Genomic DNA, 24,069 nt, shown 5'->3' on the forward strand with positions numbered 1-24,069 from the left:
GTTCACTCATGTTATTCACAAAAAGGAGATTATGTTCCTGGACCTTAAAATCTCTCTGGATCCTGCTGGTGGTGTACATACAGACATCTCACGGAAACTAACATCAACTAACAGTCTATTACACTGGAAAAACCACCATCCTATGGCCCTCAAGAAGGGCATTTCCATTGAGCAATACCTTCGAGCCAAAAGGAACTGCTCCGATGAGCGGACCTTTGAACTGCAATGTGATGGACTTTTTTCCAAGTTCCGTGCACGGGAATACCCTAAGAAGTGGCTGCACAAAGCGTATGCTAGGGCAAGAGCGACAGATAGGAAGGAACTCTTATATGAACGGAAATCAGCTGATACCCGACAACTTCAAACTACCTTTAAATCTACGGTACCGACCAACATCAGATGTATTGGCACTTTCGATGCGGGCTCTCGCCAAGTACGGGAGATCCTGAAGCGACATTGGCCAATCCTCTTGGCTGATCCTGACCTTCGAGACGTAGTTTCCCATACCCCCAGCATTACCTATCGCAGAGGTAAGAACCTGCGCGACTATTTGGTACATAGCCATCACTCTGGACAGATGGTGGCATCTAAATGCTGGCTTAAGTCGTCAATTGTAGGGTTCCATCCCTGTAGCCGCTGTTCGTTTTGTCACCTGATGCCTACAGTCAAACAATTTTCTAACCCACTTGATGGTAGATCATACCAAATAAGACAGTTTATCAACTGCCAAAGTAAGGGTGTAGTCTATGTTGCCAAATGTCCATGTCCTAAGTTCTACGTAGGAAAAACAGTCCAAGAATTGAGGAGAAGAGTTTCCAAACACTTGAGCACAATCAACCAGAAGGAGGACACACCATTGTCCAGACATATTCGGTCTATGCATGGGGGTGATATTCGCTCTCTCTACAATTCTGGGGTATTACCCAGATCAAATTGGGCCTCAAAGCTGGCAATTTAGATCGCAGGTTGCTGCAGGAGGAGGCCCGCTGGATCCATCGACTGGGCACCCTCAGTCCAGGTGGTTTAAATGAGGGGTTTACTTTTGCGGCGTTTCTTTGACCCTTGGACAATTAGGTCTCTGTACCCATTATAGCTCTGCTATTATTATTTTAAACACGACATTGATCGAGTATCATCACTCATTGGTGGTTGGCCACGATAGATGTGTTCTGCCTTTTTGGAGATCTTTGATATTGCTGTAATATTGCTACAGACGTAGCTATTGGTATTGATTTGCCTCTTTCCATCATTCCTACTTCCCTACTGTATGATTCTTTGTTTACTGACAAGTGCACTCAATTTTTTTGACAACAGCGCCGCGCTCTCATTTTACTTTGCAGTGTGTCATTTGACATAAACGTGGCAATTTTAGCATAAATATGACATGTAATGCGATCTCGATATACAGTTTACAATTTGCATCTAGATATAAAGCCACACTAAAATGGACTGTCACACTTGCCTGCAACACAGCCCTTGGAGTTCGTTCCTTCTCCTTCAGTACTTCTATCTCTCCAAAGTGAGCCATTGCGCACGCGCTGCTGTGCTATTGACTGTGAGACTCTGTCTCCCCGCGGTGGTCTACTGCGCATGCGCCACTACGCTACGTCCTATTGGTCCTTGGATGTCGAGTTCGCTATTTGTCCCGTCGCTTGTCCATCACTGTTGTGGAGGCTCGACCCTCCATGTCAGTTTCTATTGGCCACTATATTAATGAAGTGACAGCTGAAGGCAATCCTTCCTGCATATAACTCTGAGAATTCCGCGGCGCGTTGTCATCAGCCCCGATACCCCTGAAGACGCTGCATCTGCAGTGAAACATGTCGGGGGGGCTTCTTTGAAATTTTAACTTGTTACTGCTGATCTCTGATACTGACTATGACTGTGGTCAGAGTGCGGCGTGCTGCAGCCGCTGACACTTTACATCTTGCTACTGGCACACATCGCACTATGCTGGTTACTATCAGCAGTGAACATAACTTTTAATTTCTATGTAGTGTGTCTTTTGCTCTAATAGCCTAATAAAAAAAATTTATTTTACCTTGCTTATAGTTTTTAAAAAGGGCCTTTTGCCGGCAGGCAATTATTTCTATTGATCGTTAATTAGCCCACCAACTATTTGTTTCTTGTTTCTATTGTTGAGGACAAATTCTAAACTTTCAGACCCTGTACACTCTTCCTTTGTTAGTCGATGCATCTGTCACATTCTTCCTGTCCAAAAATTTGCAGTTAAATGCTTTTTCCCAAAAGATGTAAGTTTAATCTCCTCCTAGATCCATGGAGGGATGCATTTTTAGTGAGGAAGTCTCTAAACTTTGGAATTATCCCACTGTAAAGAGCTAAACCGATTGTCCCAGACAGAAACTTTGAGTACTGGCCTGCGGAGTAAAGGCTGGATGTTGACCAAGCTTCGCTAGCAATAAATATCCTATTCATTATTCCTGAAGTAACTATAGCTCTGACCGTAGACTCTGATGGTCCTGACAATACGCGGTGAATTGCGATCTGGTGTACTCATCAGAGGCATAACATGAAGCTCCTGGGCCCCAATGAAAAATCTATAACAGTGCCCCCACATACCATATATCATTTAGTATACCATACCTTATATCATTATCATTTATAATTCTAGTATCTTCTTATGTGGCCGAGGGGCTTTTGGGCAGCCTCAGGCTCAGGGGTCCAAGTGTGGCTGCTACCTCTGAACCCCCTATAGCTAAGCCCCTGCTACTCATACTCCGGCCTTTATCAGTTCTTCTTTGACAAGTTGTATGGCCTGCTGACCATAGTCATTTTCCATGTGCAGAAGACCAACCCATGTCCAGCCAAAGTGAAGGAACCAGCTGGGCCATCCCCTGAGATTGAAACAGATCACTAGGGACAGTTCTGAAGAAGGAGGGAAACTTGGTCCAGTCACTTAAAAGTTGACTGGTGGAGAAGTGACTTACCTGAAGCAATACATTAGACTATTAAATATGTTGACTACAATATTGCATTCAGTAGTCACTATGAATGCCGCCTTGCTGTATAATGTGGCTAATGTCTACCATCTTCTCATACTTGTTTATGTGTTTAATGCAAAACAATTCTACCAAAAATGTAGAAATGCTCAAAGAATTACTATTAATAGTAATGTGGGGGCCTAAAGGGTAACCAAACTTTTAATAACTTTTGACATGTCATAATGACATGTCAGAAGTTTTGCTCGGTGGGGGTCCGAGCACTGAAACCCCCATCCATCGCTAAAACGATGCGGCAGAACAGGCTCATAGACTTTCTATTAAGCCTGTACACCACTCACCCGATTGCCTCTGACGCTTCGTTTTAGCGATCAGTGGGGGTCTCAGTGCTCATACCCCAAACAATCAAAACTTCTGACATGTCTATATGACATGTCATAAGTTACCCTTTAATAAAGACTAGGTGGCGCTCATCATGGACCTAAACCCATATGGGTCCAATATCTCATTGCATAAGAGAATATATACGCATACAGCAAATGGTCATGCTTCATTTTATGTCATACTGTATATTAGATATCATGTAGTAATAATAAAAATAATAATATTTGGATACTAGACACTCTACTATAGCCATATTATAGTCTTCAGGAGTAAGTAATATACTAAAGAGTTATGTTGTTGGGTAGGTTATTTAGTCTACAATACTGTACCTTTTAGGTCTTTCCAATGCAATTGGCCACCACTACTTAACATCTATATGAACATTTTTAACATAGCTGTTAGTTTGAATGAAAGATTGGGTTGAATAGCAACTTAGCAACCAATAAATACTTTTGTTCTATAGTGTCGGCAATAAGAACCACATTCGTTTGATTGGGACAATTGATGACCTCCCAACGTTACGCTCTGGTATATTGCTTCTTGCGAATGGAAGTGGTTATCATTGGCTTTGAAAGACTTGAACTCAAAATCTCCCTACTTTCTGTAGACCAAGTTTTAAGGTCAACAACTACCTAACCTAACATTGACTGTCTATATATCCTGTTCTGGGTTACACAATTCAAAAATATATTCTTTTTATTGAAGTGAAGGATGTCGGGCCTGACTTTCGTAATGGTCATTTGTCAACGATTGTTGTGTTGTTGTCAAACTAAAGGAAGATGTTAACAATCTGTTGTAGCATTTAGAACAGTATTGTAAAGCCAATATAGAACCCAGAACCCAATAGAGAACCAGGATATGAGCCATGGCGATTGAATGTTTGGAAATAGAAGTACTGATAACTGAACCAAGGGGCATGTTATGAAGACATCTATCATTTTGGATGTCTTTACTCTGTCCTGTCGGTGTTTGTAAAATTTTAATTAAATCTTTCGGAAGAACTGCACAAGAGTCATACACATGAAATCCCAAGGTTATGTTAGGAAGAATATTGGGGTGTTTGATGATCTCTCTCATTTTTGTGGTGGCCATCAAAGACGGAGAAGATTTTTATTCTTACATTACATGGTATATTTGGTGGTGGTGAATAAAATTAGCTGGTCTGGTTAAGAATCCGTGATGATAATTTGTGGCTCAACTAAGTGACTTCCTCTGTGAAAACAATGAAGTCATTTGGTAGACTGGGGAAATGTCTTTACATATTATTGACAACTTGTTCATAACTGAGCCACATTAATAAATTATGAAATTTAGTCACCTAGAAGAAAGTTGAAGCATCTTCAAGAACTTTAAACCACTTAGCTTTGGCTGAGGAAACCACTAGAATAAGCGGTGAAGCATCTTCACGAATAATGAACACACCCCGTTGACTTTGTCTCACCACTCCTAGATAAGTGTCCTTTAATGATATGACTAAAGCTAAGAATAATAAGAACTACGGAAACAGATCTTCATTTACATGGTGAATTTAGTTTTTAGGTGGGACTCAGTAAGGGAGATTCGTTCATGGAAGTTGTCCATGTGAAAAGGTAGAAGTAATCCCATCATGATATCTCCTGGCTGTGTTATCCCCTTGAGTTCTTTCCCAAGGAAATTGCATTTCTTGCCGTTATAATTAAAAGATCCAACAAGTTGGAGGGGGACGAGAGACCAGAACACCATATTTAAAGTGATCACCTTCTTTTGATGGTCTAGTATCTGTAAATGCAATGTAAGCTATTTAGGAATTCATTGTAATGATATTATGGAAGCAAGTTCTTTTGTAATGAAGCTCGTTCCTCTTGACTCAGGAGCTTCGGCTGCCACTATTCAAAAATAAAAATAAAAATTATATGTATATCCAGTGTAGCTTGCAATGTCAATAGAGATGAGTGAATCGATTCTACACTAATCGAATTCGTACCAAATTTCCAAAAAGTTTTGGATTCTGTTGAATCCATGAGCTAGGTTGGACTTCTCCATAATGCCGTGTATGTAGCCTTCCTAAACCGGTTGCATGCAGTCCTAGAAGACATCAAAGAGTCATACACAAGCTTTCAGGGCAATCCGGACAATTGAGATTCGTGGCAAGTTAATTCCAACCGGATGGAATCGGACCCGAAACTAATTTCAAGAAATTTGCTCATGCCTAAATTTTAACATATAATTGGTCTGTATCAAAAGAGACAAAAAAAAGGAATGATATCTGGAAATAGAAAAATATTTTTTATATTTATAGAAGACGGAGGAGTAAATTCACAAAAATCAAACTTTTTAGGGAATGATAGTTTTTTACCGCTCAGACGGTTGTAGATGTAGAGTCTGAAGTGTCCATCAAGGGTTTGACCTTCCCCCAGCTAGCATGCAAAAAAAACGTCTGAGCGGTAAAAAACTATCATTTTGTCTCTGTTTTTGGATTTCACCTCTTTTTTACCTGCTCTGGTTGTTCATCTCCTTGTTGAGATATTTCAGTGAGTAGAGAGCCGAGTTGCATATTTGGTTTTTAGGGAATGAGACTGAATTAGCTCTTAGGGATTCGAGAGAGATTTTGGCTCTCTTTGATGAATTTTTTTATAACATTTGTGTTTTTAAATCGGTCCCATTTTTATCTGTCCAACAAATTTCCAAATGGGGATTTATACATAACTGAAGTTCAGTTTTCTAAACTAGACAACCCCTTTAAGGTCAATATCATGATAAATCTATAGCCGACTTATTTAAAGAGGCTCTGTCACCAGATTATAAGTGCCCTATCTCCTACATAATCTGATCAGCTAACCAAAAACCAAACACATTACGAGCTTGAAACCATAAATGATAACCATATAATTTAAAATTGTATAAATACTTTATTAAATTCTCATGTTAAAAATTAAATGTTTACATATCATGAAAATAAACATTTACTACAGAATATATCAAAGAACAATGATATCAACAATTGGCAACGCTTATTATATTGGACTAAGAAAATCATGTATGATAATGTCTATATAACATGTGACATAGTGATAGTATAGGTTTATGCCAGAATGCTAGCAAGTTTTTAGGAGTTACTCAACGCTGAACAACCAACCATGTGTTTTACTTTCTAAAAAAGCAGAGTCCCTGAATATATAAAGAAAGGAACACTCAGGGATGAATATATCACTATTACAATGGTATGTCCTCGTGCATTATACATAGTCTGCTGATTAAATGTTTTTTATATAAGTATAACAGCATCCATATGAAACAACTTACTTATCCTTAGATGATATTAGTTTTAAGCGTGTGCTGCATAATCTGATCAGCGCTGTAATGTAGAAAAACAATCAATTTTGAGCAAGTTATGAGCAATTTTAGATTTATGCTAATTAGTTTCTTAATAGACAACTGGGCGTTTTTTACATTTTTATTAACTGGGCGTTGTAAAGAGAAGTGTATGACGCTGACCAATCGGTGAATAATCAGCGTCATACACTTCTCTCCATTCATGTCCATCTCGCGAAATCACGCTGTGCTGTCACATACTCCCACATTAACTTTACTGAAGTGTCTTGATAGTGAATAGCCATCACCTCCAGCCAGGACGCGATGTCTATTCACAATCCCGACACTTCGCTAACGTTTGTGTGGGACTTACAGCACAGCACATCGAGATCACGCTGTGCTGTCATTTACAGCGTGATCTCGCGAGATCACGCTTGCTGTCATTAAGTCCCACACAACCGTTACCGAAGTGTCGGGATTGTGAATAGACATCGCGTCCTGGCTGGAGGCGATGTCTATTCACTCTCAGGACACTTCAGAAATGTTAATGTGTGAGTACGTGACAGCACGTAGTGAACAACGCAGGATCACTATGTGCTGAGTACATGAATGGAGAGAAGTGTATGACGCTGATTGGTCAGCATCATACACTCCTCTTTACAAAGTGCAGAGTATGTCCAAAACCTTACAGAGGTCGCCTAGTCGTGGCAGGTGGGCAAACACTTTTTGATCAAAATGTGCACTAAGAACCTCCCTATTATAAGTAGATTTAGCAGTAATGCATATTTATTTATATTTAGTGGTTTAGGTTACATTGGTGTTCGCAGTGTGCTTTCGCCATTCTTTGTCTGCTTGAGAGTGAATAGACACTGCCCCCAGCCAGGACGCGATGTCTATTCACACTCCCAATACTTTGGTAAAGTTTCTGTGAAAGACAGTACAGCGTGATCTTGCGAGATCACGCTGTGCTGTGTGAGTAAGTTGCACAGAAACGTTACCGAAGTGTCGGGAGTGTGAATAGACATCGCGTCCTTGCTGGAGGTGATGTCTATTCACTCGCAAGACACTTCAGTAAAGTTAATGTGGGAGTATGTGACAGCACAGCGTGATCTCGCAAGATCACGTTGTGCTGAGTACAAACAGACATGAATGGAGAGAAGTGTATGACGCTGATTGGTCAGCTCAAAATTGATCATTTTTCAAAATAAAAACCACTGCTGTTATCTACATTACAGCGCCGATCAGATTATGTAGGAGATAGGCCACTTCTAATCTGGTGACAGAGCCTCTTTAAAACATTTCCTCATATTTTCAATTCATTGTGTAGCCCACTTTCCAGTGACTTTGAAGGACCTGTCCATACCACTTTCCCAGGAATACTTCTGATAATGAAACATTGTACGGCATCTTGTGCCCATTAGGGCATTTATTACTTTCAATGGATGATGGAGCTCTTCTAGAGTGGAGAGTTGCTGTAGAGAGCTAGGGTTGGATGCAAGAGTTTAATAGAGCAAATTAAAAGGGGTTAATAATAGCAGACAACTTTTTTAAATAAAAAAATTTAAATAAAAAAATTTGAAAAATGGATTGAAAAACTAGATAGAACTCTAGTAACAAGACATGTATTGAAGGGATAGTAAGATTGCTAAATAGGCTTTATATACAAGTATGAACAATCTTATATAAGGTCCAATATTTAAACGCGGTTCAAAACTCCATACATATATATCAAACTAATAATTGGGCAAAATGGAGTTACAGTAACCAAAATTACAAATTCTTAAACATAAAAAACACTTTTTATTGGATATATAAATGATCAGTATACATAGTCTACTAGATGAGAAATTACATTTTTGTACTTATACAGCAAATTGTAAAGTGCATAATATGCTGACTACATAGTCTACAACTGACCATAAGAGACAGGGCATATACAAAAGTATACATGCATATCTGTCTCGCCCAAAACAAAGACAAAAAGGACACCGTCATGAACCATAGGAGATGTTCTATTGTAAATGTACGAAGTCCCTGCTGGGGATAATGGTATAGATAGTGATAGCTCACCTAGGTATAGAGTTGAAGAACGTGTAACCGGCCGCATCGCCTCGACACGCGTTTCTCTTAGTATTCCATGAATCCTGAGGATGGTACATTGCTTCAGGCTTGTCACCGAAAGTGGTAGGTAGACTGGCAGTGGGCAGCTGGATGGAAGCTGATAGTGGATCGCTGGACACAGGCTGATAGCGGATGACTGGACACAGGAACCTTTGCAGGATTCAATAGGTTGTTCCGAAGTTGCTCATGCACCAGGTAGATTGTGGAGGTGGCTTAGAGCTCCTGACTCCATCGATTGAAGCCGGGGGAATCCGTCCCGCTGACTCATCCTAACAACCCACCGGTAGGAGCATCTCACTCCCTGAACCGCCCTATACAATTAGAGGCCTCTCTGGCCTCTTTTGGCCTAAGAAAAAATTGTGGCCTAGCGTCACGAGTGAAGCCGCAGCCTCGATTATAACCGCACATCATCTAACCTCTCCCAACGCACTCACCAAAGTTTCCGTTCCTCGGACCCCGTCAACCTTCCTTGGGTGGTGTGGAGGGTGGGACATAGCTCTTCATCAACGCCAACACATCGACCGCAGTGTTTCCCCTGGTGGCCCTGTAATGTCACAAGTGGAGCAGCATCCGGCTCAGCTTCTCATTTTGGCACCCCCTATACAGCCACTACACAGCCACTATATAGCCACAGCTCTGCAGAGTCAGCAGTTCCTCTGGGCATCAGTCCAGCCTGTCAAGTTCCTTTGCTGCCCACACGAATGTAAAGGGACATTTAGGAATTTAAAGGGACATTTACGAATTTAAAGGCACATTTACGAATTTAAAGGGACGTCAGCAGATTCCCTGTTTCTTCAATTGCACAAGTGAAAAGGGTGTCTACAACTCTCCTCTTCATCACCAGGGTATAGCCCTAATTTTTTCAGGTCCACAGCTACAACTGGGACTACCTTACGCTTCATTGACTCTATATATTTTACCACAACCAGACCACTATCTTGACCAATATATAAGCATTGTTTGACCTGATGAGGCAACTCTAGAGAGAACTTTCCGTGTGAACCTGATGTTCTATATCATGGTGAAAATATTCCCTAAAGCAGCGGCCTCTGGACCGCGTCCTACTACCCAAACAACCCAAGCTGACGTAGACAAATTTCTTCAAAAACATGTAGGAATACATTCCCAAGCTAAAATGTCCTCTCCAACATCCGAAATTCCTTCCTGGGGAGATTCCGGTCCTGATCAACAGAGTGAGGATGAAACAGCTAAGGAAGAAAGAGACTTGCCAGTCTCGCGCTCCTTTATTAAGCGGATCCTGTCAAAAGCTCTTGAATCCATAGCGAACAACCTGACGGAGATTAAGCAGGAACTGTCACACGTGGGGCACAGGGTGGAAGCCCTTGAGAAATCACACTCCACTTTGGCTGATGCGTCCTCAGACATAACTACTTGTCTTCAACAACAGGAAGACCACATTAACAAACTGTACACTGTTCTTGAGGACCATGAAAATCGCAACAGGCGAAATAATTTGCGTATAAAAGGCCTACCGGGGGAGGTCGAGAATGCAGCACTCCCCACGACATTGACCAAAATCTTCTTTAATCTCCTTGCTCCTGCCGACCATGCGTCCCTAACTATTGAAAGGGCTCACAGGTCATTGAGGCCCAAACCAAAACCCACTGACCCTCCGCGAGACGTCATTTGTAGAATTCTGAACTTTCGTATAAAGGACTGCATCATCCAAGCTAGTAGATCTTCCGACGTTTTGATGTATGAAAATAACCAAATATACATTTTCCAAGACCTCGCATCCTCAACCTTGAACAAAAGGAAACTACTAAAACCCTTCACAATGGCCTTACAGCAAAGACAATTTCAATATCGTTGGCTCTTTCCTTTTGGTATTTCCGTCTCAGCTAATGGTAGATGACTGACTGCCAGAACCTCGATGGACATACGGGAACTTTGCAAAGAGCTGGATATCTCGCTGGATGAATACCCAGACTTAGAAGCAACACACACCGCTTCCTGCATACAACCGGTCCCTAAACCGCCTCAATGGGAATCTGTCATGACCCCAAAAACTCAAAGAGCGAGACGTCGTCTGCGCAAGGCCCCTTCGGTGGGTCACACGCAGGACGCAGCCTCAGCCTGAGTAGCTCACCTGGGGTAACTCTTGGCGACTTCACCCTGAGATCCAAAACCACTGTATCCTTTTGGACATCTGTCATTTGTTTTGTTTTTGCTGTCCACAAGTCTTCATAGATCACCAAGAACTGTTTATGATTCCACCTGCATTTCACTTGTTTTATAGGAATGAACCTGGTCGCTTGATGATGCCTGAGTTGAACTTCCTTTTATTACAGGACTTACCAGATCATCTCTGATATAGTTACCGTCAGTGAGATTGCAGTGTATACCGGAGCTTTGTGGACAACCTACTTAGATGTTTGGTTCACTTAACATGTTACACTTATACTCAACAGTGATGTTGCAATTATCGCTAATTGGCAACCCTTGTATTATGTTTTAGGCTATGTTATACCTTTAGATTATTTGTCGCAAGTGGTATATAGACTAATGTATTCCCATTCAGCCTGATTAGTTTATTCCTCTGAGTGAGGGATTCAAGTCAGTTATAGGTTTATGTATCCAACAGTTAACGCTGGGACATGAGGTAATGTCCTTTCCTGACCACCAGTGTTTGATACTAGTCTAATAGTTGGTAATTGGTTTGCAAAACAGTTTTTTTTTTGTTTTACCTAAGCACATTGTAACATGACCTTGTTGTTGTCACAAATTTTTCTATGTTCTCTCTACTTGCCCTCTTCTATGTTCTCCTAACACACACTACCTATGATCCGCAACGTCCTTTTGATGGTTCTAACCATCTTTGCGCTGACTAGAAATTGTTTACTTGGCGCTGTTTGCTTTTGCAATCCCCACCCCAGTCTTCTCTACACCACCACTTCCCACACTTAAATGAGATACAGACGGGTACATCGAACCCATCTTTTAATGCCCTTAGATGACCGCATACCATATTGGTCTCTAGTCACATACAATGTTAGAGGCCTTAATTCTCCGGTCAAGAGGTCCAAAGTACTGGACTTCCTAAAAAAAAGCGAAAGCTGATATTATCCTATTACAAGAAACACACTTCCTAGCCCACAAATCGCCAAGGTTTGCTAACGCGTTCTATAATCAATGGTTTTACTCATACTCCACAAATAAGAACTCTAGAGGGGTTGCTATAGCTATTTCCAAACATGTGCCATTCACAATACAAGACTCACTTACAGACAATGAGGCACAATATGTTTTTATCAAGGGAATGCTCGCTGGGTCCATGGTCACTATCGGGAACTTATATGCACCAAATTCAGGCCAGGCCTCTTGGATACCCTCGGCTGTAGATACCGCCATATCGTTTGTAGAAGGCACTTTAATCCTAGGTGGGGATATAAACGTGTCTTTAGATCCGCGTCTAAATACATCCACAACTAAATCTACATTGACGAATAGAGCTCTATCTCGCATTAAAAACTCTCTCCATACCTACTCCCTTGTAGATGCCTGGCGTCACCTACACCCATCAGACACTCATTTCTCCTCCCCAGACAACTCATACCATAGACTTGATTATTTCTTCCTTCCCCTATCCACAGTTTCTAACATTATCGAGTCCCGCATCCTTACATCTATACATTCTGATCAATCCCCACTGTTGTTGAGAACTACATTGGCTGCGAGACCCCTACACTTTAAAATATGGAAACTTAATGAAAGTCTCCTAACTTCTAAGGACTTCAAGGACCGCAACTCTAAAGCCCTCACAACTTATTTTCAGACTAACACTATAGCCGACAGCTCTAGCCCTATGATCTGGGAAGCATTAGGGGAGAACTAATCTCAATTGGCTCTTACCTTAACAAATCTAGGAAGCTTCAAATATCTGACTTGTACAAGGAAATACATGAGCTTGAACAATCCCACAAGAGACAAGACACTCCCGAGGGTCTTGATATTCTAATTGCTAAAAGACAAAAACTCAAAGACATACTGAACTCGCAATCTGCCAAGTTTTATATGAGCTGGAAGAATCAGATTTTTGTACATGGGGATAAGGTCTCTAAACTAATGATCTCCCTGATAAAAAAGAGGAAGTCCATGTCCTACATCCATTCACTTAAACTCCCCAGGGGCTCCAAAACTTGCGACACCACGGCTATATCAGAAGAATTCTTGAAATATTACACATCTCTATATCAACTTCGGTCGCAAGAATCTCTTGCAGCAAGGGAAACATGGCAGCAAACTATTGACTCCTTCCTGCAACTGCCCCAACTATCCCCAACAGAACAACTAACTCTAATTAAGCCATTTTCTGAGCAGGAACTCCAGTCTGTCCTGTCGAAGTGCCCCGCTGGAAAGAGCCCGGGTCCGGACGGTTTTTCCATTCAATATTATAAAGTCTTTAAACAAGAGCTACTTCCCCACCTGCTTGCCCTATGCAACAATATTCTGAAAGGATCCTTTATCCCTAACCAAACCCTAGAGGCACAGATAACGCTTATACACAAAGAGGGCAAAGACCCAGACATTTGCAGCAATTATAGACCCATTTCACTCCTTAATGTAGACCTAAAATTTTTTGCAAAATTACTGTCTCTCCGCCTCAACCCTCTTTTTCCAAAGTTGATAGCGGCTGAGCAGGTGGGTTTCGTACGTGGTAGAGAGGGCAGGGATAACTCCGTACGTATTCTACTCTTGATGCAACTTGCTAAAGAGAGATGCCTCCCTTTGGCCCTATTAGGCACAGACGCGGAAAAAGTCTTCGACAGGATAGAATGGATTTCTCATAGAGCCCCAGATCGATGTCGATTGACAGTCATTTTGTATGTCTTCCATTTTCTTACTATTGCACCAACAGTTGTCTCCTTCTCACCCAGCGTCTTACTTATGGTTTTGTAGCCCATTCCAGCCTTGTGCAGGTCTATGATCTTGTCCCTGACATCCTTAGAAAGCTCTTTGGTCTTGCCCATGTTGTAGAGGTTAGAGTCAGACTGATTAATTGAGTCTGTGGACAGGAGTCTTTTATACAGGTGACCATGTAAGAGCTGTCTATAATGCAGGCACCAAGTTGATTTGGAGCGTGTAACTGATCTGGAGGAGGCTGAACTCCTAATGGTTGGTAGGGGATCAAATACTTATTTCTCTGTGCACAATGCAAATAAATATATATAATTTTGACAATGTGATTTTCTATTTTTTTTTATATAATCTCTCTCTCACTGGTAAAATTAACCTAGCCTAAAAATTCTAGACTGTTCATGTCTTTGACAGTGGGCAAACTTACAAAATCAGCAAGGGATCAAATACTTATTTCCTTCACTGTATGTAACGGAACTAGACAGGGATGCCCCCTCTTGCCACTTTTATTTGACCTAGTCATGGGAACGCTTATACAGGACATACGGCAATGTCCCAGCATCACAGGCATTACGGTTAGAAACACACATCATAAAATAGCTGCTTTCGCGGATGATCTGCTCATTATCATGTCTGAACCATCGCTAGGACTCCCAGCCATAGCAAACATATTTAAAAATTTTGGCTCATTATCTGATTTTAAAATTAACGTGGATAAATCAGAAATCCTAGGGATAAATATCCAGAATTCAGTAAAGGATAATTTAGAGCTACATTATCCCTTTAAATGGGCCCCCAGATACATTACATTTCTACTTTACCCCTTATTATACGCCTCTCTTACAAATGGTAAAATACACAATTACTTCTTGGTTCGCTCCATTTATCTCCTGGATTGGAAGGAAGAAACTGGTCAAAGGGCTAATTCTGCCTAAATTCACTTATATTTTTCAAATGTTACCCATTCCCATTCCCCTTTCTTTCTTCGCAAAACTCAAATCTTTACTATTCCACTATATCTGGAACGACAGACATCCCAAAATTAGCTCCACTACTCTCTCCCTCCCCAGGTCCATGGGGGGAATAGGCGCCCTTGACTTTAAACTATACTACCAATCAGCCTCTCTAACTAGAACAATAGACTGGTTCCGTAACACGAGTAATAAACTTTGGACCTCTATTGAGGAGGAACTTGCACCTCTTCCTTTGAGAACTGTTTTGCTCACCTACCCTACCAGTCTAACTAAACTCTCCTTTAGGAATGCTCTCACAAAGGTGACGGTTAACACTTGGTCTATATACGGGTCTACTCTGGCCCCTTCCCCTTCGCCCCTAACCAGGGTGACAGATCTCATTGATCTATGCTGTGAAGGACTGAGCGGGCACTCTACTAACCCCATGATCAAGGTAACCGATTCGGTTGACTCTCTCTTGCAGGACGGAGCCCTTCCCTCCTATCAAGAATGGACCAATGATACAAATCGCACGACATTGCACCCCGTTCACTATGCCTCTTTAAAGAATGCCGTTACCACATATCTTACCAGTGGATCTCTACAGCGACTTATAACCGCTTTTGAGACCCTATTAGCAAAAACCAGATACCCTGCAAAAATTATCTCACACTTATATAGACTTCTTATTTCCATAAATGTACCCTTGAGGAGGTCCTTTTTATCCCTATGGGAAAAGGATCTGGACATAACCCTATCCCCAGAAGATGTTAAGAAGGTTTATAAACACTCGCACGGCCCTTCTCATTGTATTAGGGTACAAGAGAACTCGTACAAGCTTATATCTAAGTGGTACACTACTCCCGATAAAACGCACATATGGTATCCTTCTATTCCGAGTACTTGTTGGAGGTGTGACCTGGACACCGGGTCCTATATCCATGTATGGTGGTCATGCCCTTTGTTGCGCAACTACTGGGAGTCTGTACTTCCACTCATGGCTGACATATGCGCCATATCCCAAACAATATCTGCCCCTACGATCTTTCTAAACCTGCCGATCAAAGGCATAACCCCTGATGCAAACCGACAGATGATGTTTTTGTTGGCGGGGGCTAAATTATTAATCCCACCCAAATGGAGGTCCTCCAATGTCCCTACAGTACCTCAGTGGTTGAGGAAAATTTACCAAATCTTTAATGTCGAAGAAATAGCCGCCATTGCCCATAGGTCTACCTTCCGCTTCAAGAGAACTTGGCAACCTTGGCTAACCTATGGCGATACATTTCAATTTCGAGATCTTATTGCGGACTCCGAGTAGTTGTCCTTACTGTAACATGGGATGTTATTCCATTCTTCTTCCTTATATTTAAAATTGCTATGAACGAACAGAATTTCTAGATTTACATACATGTCTGATATCCATTATATTGTCTAATTTTCTTTCTCCCTCCCCCTCCTCTCCTTCACTCCTTTCCCCTTTCTACCTCACTCTATGTACCCGATTAATATCTTGCATATAGGACATTCTTTGTTTACAACATAACAATGTTAATTGTGCAAAAAAAAATTGTTTTATGCACTTTTTTGTTGCAATGATATTATGATTTATTTGTTTTATTTAAATTGCTTTATAAAAAATTATTTCAATAAAAAGAAATTTAAAAGAAAAGATTGTGGAGGTGCCTTAAAGGGATTATCCAGTGGCCGAAGAAAAAAAAATAATAATCCACAAAACACTTCTTAAAACCTCTAGTTATTGTTATGTATCATTTCCAGGCATTCAATTTACTTTTCGGGCTACTTACCATACGGCGATATCGCCGCACACATGGTTGTCTTCTTATGCTTCTTGGGTGGGATTTCATTTTTCAGCGTGTGCTGAAAAACTACAAATCCCAGGCTCCCCCGGATGCTCTGGAGCATGCGCATGGAGGGGAGGTGAGTCAGCGCATGTGCTCTGACGCTGCCTGGCCCGAGAGCGACAGGAATAGGAAGAGGGCTGCCTTAGAAATGGAGTGGAGTAGTGATTGATGACACACCGACAAGAAACGGAAGGGGGAGCAAACCCTCTGTCACATGGGGCCGTGTCGGTGCGTCATCACTTGACAGAAAACTACAGGGATTGCGGCACCATGTCACAGGGTCCTCAATTCATGATTCAGAATAGAAGTCAAAATGACACTATATTACTAAGTGAGATGTATTTTCCTGATAATATTATTGGTTAACAATTTTTATTCCACGGATAATCCCTTTAAGTAGTCCAGGAACTAACAGGGATTGGTAGTGGCCGCAGGCAGAGGAACACATCAGACGCCGGTAACCTGAACGAGGAGCAGGACCAGGTCGCCGGCGGGGAAGGCAGGAGAAGATGTACCATATGGCAATACGTTCTATCCCTTATAAATGGGAGGCCCTTCCCTGATTTTGCTAAGGGGCCCTTTGAACTCTTGTTATGCTCTTGATCTTTGGGAGGTTTTCTCAGTATTAACTTTTATGGTACATCAATTAGCTGGGGTCTAGGGAGTTGTAGGAGATGTGTGTAGAGGGATCCAATTCTTGGCAGCCCAGGAAGTTATACTCCCAGGTATGTGGGCATTTATCAGACCTGTACTAAACTAATCTTTGATGGACAAGCTCACTCACTCACACATGTTCAGACAGGTCTCCACCAAGAATGGGGAAAGCAACATCTGGGAGGGGAGCACGGAATTTACACAAAATATATATTTGGCAGTGCTCTTTGTCTATGTCACAGATGAAAAAACATGGAATATTGAGAGTACAGAGGAGCAAATCTAACTAGCAATCTCAAACTCCATAAGAATTCTCCCTGATTTTCATTTTTATATAACCTAGTGGGGATGCCGGCCATGGCCGACGCCTGGTTGGAACTTTGATTCCGCAGAAGAATGGCAGGCGGACACGCAGTACAAATGCATCAACTTAAACTTTTACTAAGTCCTTAGGCAATGCAAGGTAGACGGCTTCAAATGTATACACAGCTCAACAAGCTTACGGTTACAGTCTCTAACACAGGGAGCACAAACTTGAAAGTTTCAGACATCTATATAATGCATGTGGTGGTTGGCAGATTGGTGGTGGTCATTGACTTAGGCACAATTTGCTTGTTTGTTCCACAATAGGCACAATTTTAAGTTACTATCGCTTGCAAACAACCACTTACAATAGTTTCCTTTGTTGTCTTCCACTTTCAACGTTCTCTCAAAGTCTCTGGCAGTGGCTCAATGCGCACTGACGGCCTGCGTACGGGTAGGATGGTTCTCCCACACTGCACAATACCTCCTGATGGATGCAGACGACTATTATCTCGATCACACAACATGTGACCATATGTTAATACACAAATTAGGTACTGACTGTAGAATGGGCAGAGCTGTGACAACCTTTACGGTTTTTTTAGTAGGAAGAAAAAACTGTTTTTGTATGACTAGTAGGTGTATTCATTTATAGGACCATGAGGAAGCTCATGGCTTCTGGTGGACCAGTGGTTCATTAAATCACTTGACAATTACTCGCGATGGCCACCCAAAGCCAATCATTAGTAGCTTACTCCTTAAGACTCCCACTCAGGATCGCGCCATTCATCCTCAGTCTGTCTCTCAGGCCACGCGGCGCTCCTTACACTTCAGTGGCCTCAGACCCTGTTCACGGCACAATGTCTCTGGCTCACTCTTGGCCTGCTGCTCTCCGCTGTGTCACTACTTGCAACCCAATTACTGACGGGTACCTCATTCTCTCACCGCTGTCATACACCGAATAGCGTCTGCCGCCAAGGGCCCTTAAGTTTGTAAACTCCAGTTTCCCCCCCCCCCCCCATTAAAATGCAAGCACGGCGTACCCATGCCTCCACATTTAACAAACTGCAGAGTCCACCATTATGCGAATTGATACCTTAGTAATAGGGTCCGGGCCGTACTACCCTGTCAACAAGGGAGTACCACCACAGTCTGTCAACTACAGTATAACTCTGATTGATAACCTGCACATCATGGTCATGTGACCACAGGTCCTATTTACATAAGACACCACAGCACAAAATTACTTACTCATGTATTTGAGCCACTAGGCAGCAGCAACACACTAAAATTACATAAAACGGCTTCTAAGACTAAAAGATAATAAAAGTACGGTCGGTGCCCTTGGCACACCTCTTAGTTACACCCCCTGGCTAAAATGTCATGTAAAGCTTTGCAAGGTAGTGATGTCACTTCTCGTCTCCTTTTCATAGAGATCTAGCAATGTTTGGTTGTGTCCCTGTATTAATGATCAGTGGTCATTTGAATTTTTATATTTACTTAATTGGAGTACCCCCTACAATGGCCTGTATATATATTGTTCTGTTATAGGGAAGAAAGCTCCTATGTATTTTGAGCAGATCAGAGAGCTGGTGACACTGGTCAATTCTTGTGCTGTCCAGATTCACTGATGTCCTGTGAAGGGTCGTTCTGACATCTTCTGTCCTACAATATTATTATAGCTGTGTTCTCCCCAGCTCTCAGCTAAATTGAAATGACTGGAAATTCAAAGGGAACGGGTTTATATTAGCTCCCAAAAACGCATGTGGACTGTTATGTCGGTGTTATGTGGGTGTTACGTGGGTGTTGAAGCTTCTTCCCCTTTCATACTAATCAACACAGGCACAGGAGCCAGATTGTATATTTTACTGTATGTTTTTTTTTTTGTCTGCTGATTTGTGACCGGGTGACTAGAAAAATCCCAAGGGGCTGTTTGTAATTGCAACTTCCTGTCTGTAGATACATCAGAATAGCAGCTCTGAAGCACAAACTGCTTTTTTAACAAATTAAATACTGTGTAGACCAGAGTTTCCCAACCTTTTCAGGCTCGAGGCACCCCCTGGAAAAAATAAATTTCCTCAGGGCCCCCTTACCAAAAATTGTCTACAAAACGACCAAACAAACCGGCTAAAAACAAGCACTACACTCTTAGGGTATGTTCACACGGCGAAATCTTCTACATGTTTGGCTTTATTTATCAATCTCCTGGGCTCCAATAAAAAATCTGTAGAAACCGAACCCCCCCCCCCCCCCCATGGACGATAGCCATTTATAATATTGGTGTTTTCCAATGCGGCAAAACGGCCTTTTAGACCCTCGGGCACCAGGGCCTGGATGCAAATCCTTTACACCCCCGTAGCTGTGAAAAACTGTAACTTTCACATCTCTCTCATTGCCTAGAGGAGGATTTTCTGATTTTACAGAATATTTGGCAAGTGGTATTTTCCCAATTATCTATCTATTGGCTAAAGTAGCTTCAAAGGTTGAGAGAGCTCCAAGCACTTACCAATCCTTGCTCCACAGATGTCTACACGAGCAAGTAGTCGCTGCCACTCTATAGCGGGGCTGGCCTACTCACCGCTGTGTTTGACTTGACTTGTAGGACTATTCTATTTGTGACCCTCTGTACCTCAACTGGATTGATGACTTTCTTGATTTCCCAAACTTGGATAGTTTGCCTTTCTTTATAAGTTAGCGCCCCCTTGTATTTCGATTTGGCTACCATATTTCTCCATTCTGATCCTGGCTAATTTTTGCTAAATTTTTGCTGTATGCTTTGGCGCGCCACATAACTAATTTAACCTGACCAGGCCTGACAAATACCAGACTTCTGTTGCTACCCCAACACGCACCTAAATCCACGGACCAGCCAAACACCAAGAAGATAACCAAAGTAATGGGGAAAAGGAGGTCCTATAAGTGAAAAGTTTGAGCCTGTTAGTTTCTGTGGGTATGATGGAAACACTAATACAGTAAAATACATACAGTACACTAAAACCCTCACAATGCTATGACCTAGAATAATGATGTTTTTCAAATCGACATTTCATCAAACACTTTATTTACATTTTTGTAATGTTTATTTTTACACGCGTCTTGGTGTTCAGTTCTGGTCGTAACAGTATAATGAAGCATTTTGGGAGAAACATGCAAATGACTAGGGACCAACTTGAACATAAGATGGCAAAAACTTCCATAGCCACTGTGTATTTTCCCCGTGAACTAAGAGAAGCTGGTACATAGGACATCCAGACACTAACAAAAGCCAACATGCTGAACGTTATATAGGTGGCCTCGTTGAAAGTATCAGGTAGTCTCCTAGCTACAAAAGCAACGAAGAAACTCGTGAAAGCCAAGAGACCAAGATATCCGAACATTAACCAGAAAGCCAGTAAAGATCCCTCGTTGCATTCAACAATAATCAGACCAGGTAGGTCGTGAACATTGTACTGTGGATATGGCGGTGCTAAGGCTAGCCATGACATGCTCAATACACATTGTATGAAGAAACAGATAAAAATGAGGATGTAAGAAAAACTGGTCTTGGTGAACCTATGAAGTCTACTGCAAGGTCGAGTGGCCAAAAAAGCAAAAACCACCATAATAGTTTTGGCCAAAATACAAGAGATACATAGAGAGAATACAATTCCAAATGTAATCTGACGTAAGAGACATTTTTGGAAGTTGGGGTAACCAATGAAAAATAATGCTGAATTGAAGCAGAAGAACAAACATACCAAGAGAAGACAACTTAAAGAAAAGTTGTTGGCTTTGACTATGGGGGTGGATTTATATTGGATGAAGAGCTTTAAGATTGCAATTGGAACCAAGGAAGAAGCGATGCTGAAAGTCATCAAGGTTGAACCAAGCACGTCTTCATAGGACAGGAACTCTATGGTCCTGTCAAGACATCTTGACCTCTCGACATTTGGCCACTGATTCCATGGACATCGGTAGCAGTTGGCTGAATCTAAAATGTGACACAAAATGCACAATTTGATAAATAGATTTGTACCCACCTAGCGTCACCCTTCTCGTATTTAAGCTTACATGGTTTTTCACTACACTTATGACTATAGAGTGCTATGTAAGACATTGGTACTACGATACTTGCCTGTGTGATTGGAGATCTCGCCTTGAGGACAAGGAATGCAATGAAAACAGCAGGTTGGTTCTCTTTCGATGATTGCCTTTCGATATCCCGGAGGACAGCTCCGACTACAGACAGAAGTAGGGGCCTGGTGGAAAGTCAACACTAGTTGCATATTTTTTTCTCAGCCACTGATAATATTCAACCATTCTACACCACAAAATCTGTACATAGTCCCATCACAAATCTACTGACTAACATGGAAACTATAGATAATCATCTACATCACAAACCATGGACACTACATTATAAGAATGCCACCAGTCCTACCTGTTGGTCTCCACCAGGCCAATATAGGGCGCTTGAATTGATGGTAAATACTCTAGAAGTGGTTGTGTCATAACTGCCAACTTTGACCCTTATGGTTCCTTCTGGTCCCTTCTGCCAGTTCACAATGTCATAGGCTGCAGGTGGGTCTCCATTGTCATCGAAATAAAGCTCTCTCCCAGTGCTAAGTGTCAGTTTTACTCTCTTCATGTACTTCAGAAGCTAAAAAGAAGAAACATCAATAAAGATAAGACTGTCCGCTTAGGACAATTCCTCTTTGTTAGAAGGATCTGACAACAATATTCTGACCACAGGGTCTCGGGCTGCTGGGACCCCCAGTGATCAGCTCTAATCTAAGAAGGAACGGGGGTGCAAGTGTTCAGTTTCCTTGTAGGGCTCGCACAGAGGAACAGAAGCATTACACAGTTCTCATTAAAAATAATGGGCTGTCCGTAGTTTCAGACTGGTGTTCCTCAGTCCGACCAAAAGGTATTCCTTGTTGATATCCTGCACACACAGGACATACCATCAGTAAAGTCTAATAGGGTATTTGTGAATAGGAAACAGACACTAGTGACAAGTGATTGGCTCAAAAATTATCTCCAAGTAGGGTTGTCTTCTGCTGGTACTTTAGGCATATTAATTTGTCAATACCTAGAGGATCTTCTGGTACTCTGGTGGACCTGCCTGACCCTGGTTGTGGGTCCTCCATAGTGACAGAAGCTCCTTGTAGCTGTTCTATTATCCAATATATGAGGACCTTAAACGGGTCTATTATCTCAGAATTCCCCCTCTATTATCTCAGAATTCCTTAAAATGGGTATTTTAAAATGGTTTTCCTAAGACAAACAATCCCTTTATAGTTTTAGTTGTGAAACCTCTTGCTTAAGTTCTACCCAGTAGCAAAATATTATCTACCGTAGAATATTTGCGGTGGTATGCAAGAAGAAAAGTTTAAAATTAAGGAATATTTATAAAATATTTGGTTTGGAGGGTTTGGGTTTAAAGTGATTGATAAAACCGTTTCAACTTGGGGGCAAATGAAATAGGACAGAAGAACAGAGGACTCAAGAGAAGTCATAAATGGAGGGGGGGGTTAATGAGAAAAAAGGAAAGCAGTAGCATAGAGGAGCAATGGAGAGGTCAACTTGGGTGGTATCAGTGATGACTTCCAACCAGGGGCATAGCTACTTGGGGTGCAGAGGTATCAGCCGCATCTGGGTTCTGGTGCCCAAGGGGGGGGCGCAAAAGTCCCTCTGCCACGCAGGAAAACACCATTATCAAAATTAGCATATACTAGGTAGGGGGCACCATTACAGTTTTTTATTGGGGCCCTGGAACTTCTAGTTACCCCTCTGCATCAAAATATAGTGGAGGCATAAGTGATTTGAAGACAGCATAACTTTTTATGAATTTTATTCCTGTGAAGATTGGAAGACACTGGCAGAGTGGACAGTAGATGGGGAGTGGTGAGAGGGATAACTGAGTTGGAAGAGTCATAATTCTTAATGTTTGTGATTATCTAGTTAGTAAAAGCAATTTAAGTAGTTTAGTAGTTTCTTGGGATATACTGTATCTTTAAAATGTAATTTAGGCGTGAACGTCAAAACTTTGAATTGTATTGGAGAAGAATGAGGATCAAGAGTAACATAAAAGCCAGAGGTGTGGCTAGAAGGGGTGCAGAAGTAGCAGGTACATCTGGGCCCTGGTGCCTGAATGGGACCAGAAGTCCCTCTGCCCCATGAGAAGACACTAGTATTCTATATGGTCTTGGGGTCCAGGAGCTTCAGGTTACACCGCTGATCAAGGCTATGGACTTGAGGCAGCCAGTGTTAGACTAGGGTACCTTGGGCCCTCACTCTTGGGCCCTCTTTTACATCTCCTTACATTAGACAAACACATTGATGGACCTTAGTGCAAGTGATCTGTCCTCAAATCTAGATTATAATGGAGCCTTTTCAAATCCTCTTTGGCTGGAAAGGCTCCATTATTGCCTTGTACAGGATCCTCTGGCACTCTGGTGGGCCAGTATGACACTGGGCCAAAGGAAATGATCTAATATCTGCTTATTTGCACACCAATCTGTAATAGAAGTAGGTTGTTTAACTATTTAGAGGATTGATGGATGTTGAAATGTTTTCTTCACCACTTTTCATTTTTCACTTTTCACTTTACCTGCCAGGGTTCGAAATTCCATAACTTGGCACTGTTACCATTGGAAAATGGATCAGTTCTTGTATTGC

At 41.8% G+C, this 24,069-nt stretch overlaps 1 protein-coding gene across 1 annotated transcript; it reads right to left on the minus strand.

Moving 5' to 3' along the window:
• Positions 1–20,471: 20,471 nt before the first annotated feature.
• On the minus strand, positions 20,472–21,674 carry LOC142750595 (vomeronasal type-2 receptor 26-like). Its single transcript, XM_075859592.1, has 2 exons — positions 21,524–21,674; positions 20,472–21,379 (listed from the first exon to the last, which is right to left on the minus strand). The coding sequence occupies exons 1-2, from the start codon at positions 21,672–21,674 to the stop codon at positions 20,472–20,474; spliced, it is 1,059 nt and encodes a 352-aa protein (XP_075715707.1).
• Positions 21,675–24,069: the final 2,395 nt, after the last annotated feature.

The sequence above is a fragment of the Rhinoderma darwinii genome, chromosome 3 (assembly GCF_050947455.1).
Source record: "Rhinoderma darwinii isolate aRhiDar2 chromosome 3, aRhiDar2.hap1, whole genome shotgun sequence".
Classification (NCBI taxonomy): domain Eukaryota; kingdom Metazoa; phylum Chordata; class Amphibia; order Anura; family Rhinodermatidae; genus Rhinoderma; species Rhinoderma darwinii.

Bases quoted from the DNA above. Each gene is read 5' to 3' on its own strand.
- LOC142750595 (XM_075859592.1), bottom strand. From the start codon at position 21,674: ATGCAACTAGTGTTGACTTTCCACCAGGCCCCTACTTCTGTCTGTAGT. The intron at 21,380-21,523 runs GCAAGTATCGTA...GTCACATTTTAG, and splicing joins CGAGATCTCCAATCACACAG to ATTCAGCCAACTGCTACCGA.